This window comes from Acinonyx jubatus, chromosome E4 (genome assembly GCF_027475565.1).
Source record: "Acinonyx jubatus isolate Ajub_Pintada_27869175 chromosome E4, VMU_Ajub_asm_v1.0, whole genome shotgun sequence".
NCBI classification, from domain to species: domain Eukaryota; kingdom Metazoa; phylum Chordata; class Mammalia; order Carnivora; family Felidae; genus Acinonyx; species Acinonyx jubatus.
Window position 1 is genome coordinate 20,827,855 of NC_069395.1, and position 9,598 is coordinate 20,837,452.

The 9,598-nt window shown below is 41.8% G+C and overlaps 1 protein-coding gene across 1 annotated transcript; it reads left to right on the forward strand.

Annotated features, from left to right (window-relative positions):
• Positions 1 to 1,854: 1,854 nt before the first annotated feature.
• RGS2 (regulator of G protein signaling 2) lies at positions 1,855 to 5,219 on the forward strand. The gene is made up of 5 exons (XM_027074955.2): positions 1,855 to 2,013; positions 3,069 to 3,170; positions 3,271 to 3,332; positions 3,898 to 4,064; positions 4,329 to 5,219. The coding sequence occupies exons 1-5, from the start codon at positions 1,904 to 1,906 to the stop codon at positions 4,521 to 4,523; spliced, it is 636 nt and encodes a 211-aa protein (XP_026930756.1). The 5' UTR covers positions 1,855 to 1,903; the 3' UTR covers positions 4,524 to 5,219.
• The last annotated feature ends 4,379 nt before the right edge of the window (positions 5,220 to 9,598 follow it).

The window sequence follows — 9,598 nt, forward strand, 5'->3', positions numbered from 1 at the left end:
CAGGTAACAGCTAAAGAGATTGGCAAGAAAGATACATTACTCTTAACACAAATGAGAAACTGGGGCTCAAGGAGGTGTGATGAGACAGTCCCAACAGTTACTTAGCATTTATCGGTTAAGCTGAGAACTCTAATTAGGTCTCCAGACACAAGTCCAGGTCTGTCTCCTTGCTGCCTCTTTGTCAGAACTCCTGGCCATTCCACTATGAATGAATTCTACCATCCAAGGTTCTAAGTGAATGATGTATTAAAGTTCAGAGTGGCAAGAAAAAGCCAATGCCTATTTATTACACGTATTTAATAAATAAGCATTGAATCATCAGAAAGTGAAAATAGATGGAAATAGATGGAAAGTTCTTTTAGAGATAAAGAGTGCATGCATGAAAAACATAACGTTCTTACATTTCACAAACCTGCTTTAAAGTATTTATTACTAAAATCTAAATGATTTTCCTTTCCATAATCAAGTACCTAGCTGTTCTCTTTGGTAATCATTGCAGATTTTACCCTACAAGCCAACCTTGTTGTTCCAACTTCTGGCAACTCACATTCAGAAGTTTAAACTAGTTCCAATTTTCTTTTAGCAGTGCTAACGCAAAGTATCGAGAATATTTGTAGCCTAATCAATACATTGCTGTTAATCTTATTATCTACTTAGATGCTTAATTGGGGGAACCATTTGAATATTCCATTGCACAGTGCTAATGTTACCTGAAGTCAAATAATTTTGTTGAGGTTATCTATTTGTCCTTCCCAACCAAAACATTGAAAGCCGGCTACGGTAGAGGTGATTTTTGAAGAATTAACAAATTAAACTTATTAAACTACTAACGTCTCCTCCTCCTCTCTACCCCCCACCCCCCCCACTCCCCACCCTCCCGCACCTTGCAAGTTATTAAGTGTTCTGGTAAATTCTAAGCAACCAGGAATGTCTCATGAGGAAATCCTGCATCCTTGCACTCTGAAAGTACAACGATTCTGGCGCATTACAGCTGCGAGGTCTTGGTGTTTCCCTCTATCGCATCATAAAGCGATCTGTGATTTCTGCTCTGGAAGAAGCAGCCAAGGACTCCGGAGAAATAGCTCGCAACCCCATGGACAGATACGATCCCAATCACGTTATCTTTTGGTGATCAAAAGTGCACACCCAGTAAAAAAAAAAAAAAAAAAAAAAAAAACTGTCGTCTGAGAAGGTCACTTTCTCCTGTTCCTTCCCTGTTTTGTTGTTCATTGCCAAAAGTGTTCAAGACGCCCCGGCAAGCTGCAGAGTAGGTCACACCACCTGCCCCTCGAATCGTCACTGTTCCTCCCTCGTTTCCTCCCCCCAAACTAAACGGAGTCGCAGACAGGAATAGGTGAGGGTCTCCCACGGCCTCAGTTTACAAACCAAGAGATGAGGCGAAAACAACCTTAATTCGAAATAAGGCAGTTGCACTCTGGTTCGCAACAAGCAGCTTTCCCTGCCAGCCAGGGAATCCTCGCTCCCGAACGCGGCCAGGAGCAGGCTGGCGGGGGGGGGAGGGGAGAAGACGGCGAGCGCCCCCGCCGGGCCCGCAGCCAACTTTGGCTCCCTGCCGTCGCCGGGGGCCGCCACCGCAAGACGAAGGTCGCTGCGAAAGGTCTTTGATCCCACACCAAACCCCGCAAGCCGCCGCGTCTGGCCCGAGTGCGCACGAAGCCAGGGCCGTAGACGTCAGCAGGCCTCGCTTCGAGACCCTTCGCGGGCCACCGGGCCTGCCACAGGCCGGGGCTGCCCCCGCCCCCTGCCCGTCTGCAGCCGGCCAATCGGTGCCCGCTGAAGGCGGGACCGGAGGCGTGAGTCCCCGCCCCCTCGCCTCACCTCCTATAACCGCGGCGGCGCGCGCCCGGCCGCACACAGCGGCGGCGCCAGCAGGAGGAGGAGAATGCAAAGTGCCATGTTCCTGGCTGTCCAGCACGACTGCGGATCCATGGACAAGAGCGCAGGCAACAGCCCCAAGAGCGAGGAGAAGAGGGGGAAAATGAAGCGGACCCTGTGAGTACGGCTTTCTTCTCTCTCCCACCACCCGCTGCAGACCTAGCTCTGCGGGTCTGCTGCAAACGCGACACATTCGGGCTCGGTTTTGACATAGGAAACTATGAAACCTTTGCCTCTGCAGGAAAAAATATTTTTTTTTTCCATATATATGTATGGGAAAGGTCAATTCGTTAAGTCAGGTTAAATCTGTGTGTTATGTGCCGATTTTGTGACGTGAGCGAAGGACTCTCGGGTAGTTTAGCAACTGAAAAAAATATTCTTGATACGGAGACAGTGGTAGATGCGCCTAAGAAATTGCGAGCTGGCTTTTTGTCCCCTGAATTTAAAATAACATCAGACAATCCTGCAGCTGAAGTGCATCCCCAGCATTGGTACCTTGCGTTGTATGTTTTGATCAGCTTGTGGGATGGAGATATTTCGGCTGGTTCTGAATATTTTCGTTTTAAAATCGTTTTTGTTTTTTAAAATTAAACGGCATATCATTCAGGAACGTCGGTGGAGCATGCATCATCTGCTTAAAATGAGTGCTGTGGTGGGAGTAGGGGGCTCAGTCTCTCTCTCTCTTTGTCTCTCTCTCTCTCACTCACACACACACACACACACACACCTCACTGCGTCTAGTGTGGTCCAGGGCCTCCTGCTCCAAGGGTAGGAGGGAAATGAGTACCCGCTGGCTCCAGGCAGTTTCATCAAGTGTGAAATGTCTCAGAATTGTAATTAAGGCTGCAGAAACACTACTGCCTTTTGTGGGCCAGAAATAGCGTCTGCCATTTGAAGTATGCAAACTAAATTCATTTAAATACCCTAGTAATTTTAGGTAGTTTTATCCTCAGTTATAAAAGTAGCATTTATGTTCAAATGCATGAATGAAAGTAATTGTGTTCAGTGCATAGGTGCTAGGTTTAAATGTTAAATGAGTAAGACCGACTTGAAGAGGCCTTACTTTGTCTTATTTAGTTGGTCGCTACTGAGTGACTTTATTTGGTAAAAATGCCTTCAGCTGCAGGAGCAATTTCAAATGTTAGGTTTGTTTGTTTGTTTGTTTTTTTAAGATTAAAAGATTGGAAGACCCGTTTGAGCTACTTCTTGCAAAATTCATCCTCTCCTGGGAAGCCCAAAAATGGCAAGAAAAGCAAACAGCAAACCTTCATCAAGTAAGTTGAAAGTCTTATACTTGCCAGTGTGAATAGCGAGCTGCTGAACTGGACAGGGGAAGTGTGAAGTGCACAAGCTGATGCAAACCTTCTTTTGCAGGCCTTCCCCTGAGGAAGCACAATTGTGGTCGGAAGCATTTGATGAGCTGCTAGCCAGTAAATGTAAGTTAACCTGTTGAATTTGATCTACTTCAAGTATCACAAGAGCCTAGAAAGGTGCTCACATGACAGAAGAGCAGATTGCCCAAGGGGAATTCAACATTACAGTCACTAGTACTATAAGGCCTATCCTTCTCCTTCATTTCTATTTAACCATGGGCAAGTGTGGTTTATTCACTTTACATAAATCAGCCTAGATTGTACTGGCAGTGGCTCTTCCTTAAGGTTGAATCAGCGTTTCCACTGCATGCAATGTTACCAGGAGGTTTAGTTCCCAGAGAATTTATGGCTCCCCTATAAATATTTACATTAACAGCAAAGTTATTTATATTCTTGTAGCAGTGTGCCAACTTAAGCATTTTGCCTACTAGAAATTTAGCTTTTAAAGATCTAAATTCTGAGGATTAGAGGCTGGAATGAAATCTAGAAAATTGCTATCATCCAGAAATAATAAAATATGGGCGGGGCGGGGGGAATGGTAGTTCTGGGAAACAAAATATAAGAGATTAATTGGTCACTCAATTCACATTCTGTGTGCTTTCTTCTCTGCCCTCCCCCCCCCCCCCAGATGGTCTTGCTGCATTCAGGGCTTTTTTAAAATCTGAATTTTGTGAAGAAAATATTGAATTCTGGCTGGCCTGTGAAGACTTCAAAAAAACCAAGTCACCCCAAAAGCTGTCCTCAAAAGCAAGAAAAATATATACTGATTTCATAGAAAAAGAAGCTCCAAAAGAGGTAAAGGGGAAAAAAGTTCTTCATTTCAGAGTATTTTTAACATTCTTAGCACCGAAACAGAAGACATAAAATTTAAGGGGTGGGGGGAGTAAAAATGTTTTTCACTTAATTCTTGTTTTCAGTTAGGTGAATTTAATTTCTTCAATGACTTGGCTAGTGAGGCTAATCACACATTATAGCTTTTCCTTTTTGTTTTCAAATATTAAGCCGGTATCAATCTATAACTCTGAATATGGATTAAACCACTTTTTTTTTCAATTTCAGATAAACATAGACTTTCAAACCAAAACTCTGATTGCCCAAAATATACAAGAGGCTACAAGTGGCTGCTTTACAACTGCCCAGAAAAGGGTCTACAGCTTGATGGAGAACAACTCTTATCCTCGTTTCTTGGAGTCGGAATTCTACCAGGACTTGTGTAAAAAGCCACAGATCACCACAGAGTCCCATGCTACATGAGCTGAAAAAGGGAGCCCAAAAGTGGAGGACGTTTCATTTTTTTCCTAAGGGGACAGGCTGTGACCTGCCAAAAAGACTGACCTTGAATTTAGCCTGGGTGTTCAGGAAACATCACTCAGAACTATTGATTCAGAGTTAGATAGTGAATCAGGAAGCTGGTAACTGTCTAGGAGAAGCTTGTATTCTGACGGCTTCCATAGCCATGTCAGGAACACAGGGAGAAAGTGGTCTAAATGTGGTGTGTCTCACACTGGAAAGAGAGGAATGTGAGGCTAAAAGTTCTCATAAAAGGTATGATACGATACTGTTGGTCCAAGAGCATTTAAAATCAATAGATCTGGGATTATGTGGCCTTAGCTAGCTGGCTGTATATCTTTCCCTAAACCAGTCCATGTTACCACATAGTGGTTTTAGTTTTAGTTATTTACGAGTAAGTAATATTAAAATGTTTACTGTGTGCAAGGGTGTTGAAGTTCTTATGACTACAGATCATCAGTACTGTTATCTCATATAACACTAAAACTGAAATGGTCTATGTTTGAATTGTTAAATGGTGTGTGTAATAGAATGAGTGTTGCTGTGTAGAAAACTACATTGTCCATTTTGAGTGCCAAAAATTGTCCTGAAGGCAGCTAAACTTTGACGTGGTCTTTGAATACTTTTAATAAATTAATTTTGATAATTAATGTCATTGAATATTTGGCTCAGATGTAAGAGTTTTGTTTTTTGTTTTTTGTTTTTGTGGTTGGGGGGTTGGCTAAATTGGAAAAATGGCAGATACTAGGGACACTTCTTTCCAGTAAAGAGAGAGAGAGATCATAGGTGATGTGCCAGTTCATTGAGAATTGACAGTGCTCAGAAATGAGAAGTGAGAGGAGTATGTCTTCCCTGCAATTACCTCTTTTTTTAAACCTAATAAGCAGTATGTGGACCAAGAAAAGTCAGACCACCTCCTTAGAACCACCCTGGGATCAAAATTTCTAATATAATCTTGTAAAAAAAAATCAAGCTTCTTGCTAACAAAAGGCATGACCTTAAAGCCCTTCATGGGTATCTAGTAAAGGCCAGGTAAGTATCAAAAGTGAAATAATGTAATGGACACAAAACACCAGAATTATTCACATAACTCAGCTTCTCAAGTGAAAAAAAGAATCCAAAGAAGGTGAATATAGGCCTGCCTTTTATTTCCCTTGGTTCTGAGTGCCCCCCACAGGGTACTGGCATGAACTTCCAAGATGCATGCCTGCAACTGCTCACTTCCATGATTGATACAAAATCAAGACCTTCCTGATTCACCTGCCTTCATCTGGCCAGTAAAGAATCTGGTTAGGTTACTTTGTCAATGATGAAGACAAGCACCCTTTTGTTTCTTAAACTTAATCAAATGGTTATTTAAAAAAGGAATACACTTCTGTAGGCTTCTCTTCCAACCTCCTTGATCACAGCCTTAATTCTGGAAAGGTGTGAGAGCCCTCATCTTAGATTTGCAAAACCTGAGCTGAAGTAATAATTTCTCATAGCTTCATGATCTTGGGAGTCCTCATCTTCCCTGGTTCCCCAATTTATACCTTCCCACTGCCTGTGAGGTAGTAAGGGGCTTTAGAAATTGTAAAGTACCTATAAAAGCATTCTGATTTGCCAAAAGAAAAATTGACATGTCCCCCCCCACCCGCCATAGTTTAAATATGGTTTTCATGGTGTTTGCACTAATTTTCATTTTAGCCAAAGTTTCTGGTACCAGCAGGCATTAGCTCCATGAAAGACTACCTCGTCCACTCCTTCGTCACCAGCAGCCAGGATAACACATAACAGGTGCTCTGTAAATAGTTGTTGAATAAATGAATGTGAGGGGTCACTGAAAGAGACATTTCTTAAGCAAATAAATATGTCATATCTGCACAGCCTTTATTTGGAAAGGTTTTGGCCAACAGAGAAACTCAGCAGTCATGCCATATATTCAACTTGTCACCAAGTCCTATTTATTTTACCTCAAATATAGTTCTAGCCTGCTTTCCGTGGCCACCCTGATCAAAGATGCCAACACCTGATGCCTGCACAACTGTGATGGTCTCAACTCCCCTCATTCTTACCCACAGCCCCATGTGTCCCCTGCTTTTAAACTCGGGGAATTTTTTTCAAAACATAAGCCTGATCTTGTGTCTTCTTGCTTATAAACCCTTGACAGGTCTTCCAAACAATTAGAATTAAAGGTATTATCCCTAATATGGCCAAACCCCTTGCATGGTTTGACCCCTTCTTCCACTCCAACTTTGTCTTTGCCATGTTTCCCCAGCTGTCTCTGCTGGACACACTGGCATACTTCTATTTCCTTGCAGATGCCTGCCTCTGGTCCCACAGGACCTTTGCACGTAATAGTCCCTCCGTGTGGAATGCAATTCTAGTTCTTATTCATCATTCATAGGTCAGTGAAGTTGTCGCTTCCCCAGGGGTACCCTCCCTGACCTCCTTACCGAGGTCAGATCCCTTTTTAGGCATTCTCCTAGCACCAAGTTCTCTGATTTAGAGTCTTAATAAAGTTCTCATTAATTTGTATGATTATTTGATAATTCTCTGACTTCTCCCCCAGATTGTGGATAGCACAACTTGAGGGCTGTGTCTTTTTCTGCTCGCTGCTGAATCCCAACACTTGGCACCTTGCCTGGCACGCAGTGGAAGTTGAGTAAATCACTATTGACTAAATGAAGGAGTATTAAAAGATCTTGTAAGCAAATTTTGGTGAAACAAGAAGTATCTACCAATGCACAAGGAAATAAATACAAGATTTTAAAAGGCCCATTGGCTCAAATGTCTGAAAATACCTGCAGAGTTTTTCCCTTGGCAAAAAGTAAAGACCTCTTACTCAGCATGTTCTCTGTAACTTGTCGTCTCTAATTGAGGGAGAAGCCAGATTACGGCAACAAAAAACAAAAGTTTTGACTTTTTCATGGCTGCTAAAAGCACAGGCTTTTTTCGGGTGGTATTTTCCAATGTTCTCTAGTGTGGAACAAACAGAAATAGATTTAAGATTGGAAGCCACATACCTCCACAAATAAATATCACTTAATGTTCCAGTTTCTCAGAGTTCATACATTTTGGATCTAGAGGCTATTTATTTTGATAATATTTCATATTTTCATATATTTTAACCTCAGGAGCATTTCTAACTACAGCAATTTCATGAGGAAAAAATAGAAGAAATTGTGTATTATCTGTCATGTGTGAGCACAGAGAGGCAATATATGAGTTTCAGTGAGATGGCTTAAAGCGATCACTCAAAATTTCATAGGAAATGGGGCTTTGGGAGAGGGTTGGTTTGTTTTACCACAATGTTTGATCACTGCTGGCAATGAGTTTCTTACAGACGGGGATGCATTGTGCATTTGTACTAGGAAAGCCCCGTCCTATATCAGGCACCACCCTATTTCTAACTTTGTTTTCCTGTGTTATCCCAAAAACCCAGATAAAAAAGGAGGTAGTCTGACTTTATGGAGAACATGGCCATTATTAAACAGTGAGCTTTGACCTATACAGAGATTTCTGTGTGCTGTCTTAGATGCCTTTTGACAACTTTGGGAAACAAGTTTCTATGTTGTTGTCAATGGCAAAGAAATGAGGTTTATCTTGTTTTTGGCATTCTAGCTGAGGAGTAGCTTGGAGCTGCCTGAAGTGACAATAATAGACCAAAAGAGCTTCTACTGTGACCTGAAGAATGAAAAAAAAGAATCACCTTCAGGGTAAGAAGTACATGGTAGCCTAAGGTGATAGGATTAAACAAAGACCTGATTATTAACCATTTGGGGTCCATGATCCAGCATGACCAGACCACACTCTTTGTGGAGGATAAGGCCCAGGAAGGGTATAGAAGAATAGCCCAGGACCAGGTGATAGAGGGTTTTGAATATTAAAGGTTGGGATTTTATCCTGAGGCAATAAATATCCATCTCAATTAAAATGTATGAAAATGACTTGGGTGGCAATTTGGAAGATGAATCAGAGGCAGAGAGATGAGCTGGGAGACAGTACCAATAGCCCAGACGAGAAATGCCACATGCCTAAACCAGGACAAAGCCACCAAATAAATAATTCAATGTGACAATAGCAGATTATACTACCAACTGTATGCAGAACACTACACCATAGAGAGAATAAATATAAAGACATGTAAGACATACAGCCTGTCCTCTGAGAAGCACTCATTAAACATCTCATGAGATAATATACAAAAGTTAAAACATAAGGTGGGCTATGACTGGTGATTCATTACCAAAATGCAAATACCTTTAGCTGGAATCAACCAAGGAACAAAGGAAAGGGGCATTTTTGATGAGGTTTAAAGAACGAGTAGATCTAATAAGGATGAAGGGGCGAATATTCAGGATGGGAGAAACAGTGTAAACAAAGGGGAAAGCAAGATCAGATCTTGCGTTGTACTATGACATTTTTGCAGGCAGATATTTTTTGTGGGGGTTTATATTTGAAAGCTATTTTGTTGATTTGTTTTTTTGGCAACCATTTATGAAGGGTTTCTCTGGGTAAGGAAGATGTGAAGGAGTAAAAGCAATGGTCATCTACTGAGAAAGAAAGGAAGAGAAAGACTGGAAGCTCAGGCTCAGAACTAAAAGCTGCACTTTATTTTTCTTAAAAACAGGTTTCGGTAAGATCATCAACCAGCCTAGTCATCAGGCGCAATGAAATCTTCCTTCAGGGTGTCCCAGACGAACTTACACACCGTGATCATCATTCTCTCAACCAGATCTGAGTAGACCTCAGGTTTTGGGTCCTGCTTCGAATTTACTCACTAGACTACCATGTGAACTTTGATGTCTTCATGATACTCTCACAACCAGATCTCTCTGGCATCTCCCAAAATCAAGGTAAACTCCGATACCTGAGCCTAAATCTTCTCCACTATTTGTTTTTTCTGCCCATCCTGTCTTATTTCTCACCACTGACCAGAAGCAATCTGTGCTGAATTTTCTTATTGTTCCTGAGATATATTATTTTTCTCCCATTATTAGATCAAATTGTTGCCCTTGCTTAGAACTGCTCTCCTTCAGTTAAACTTGACTCCTTTC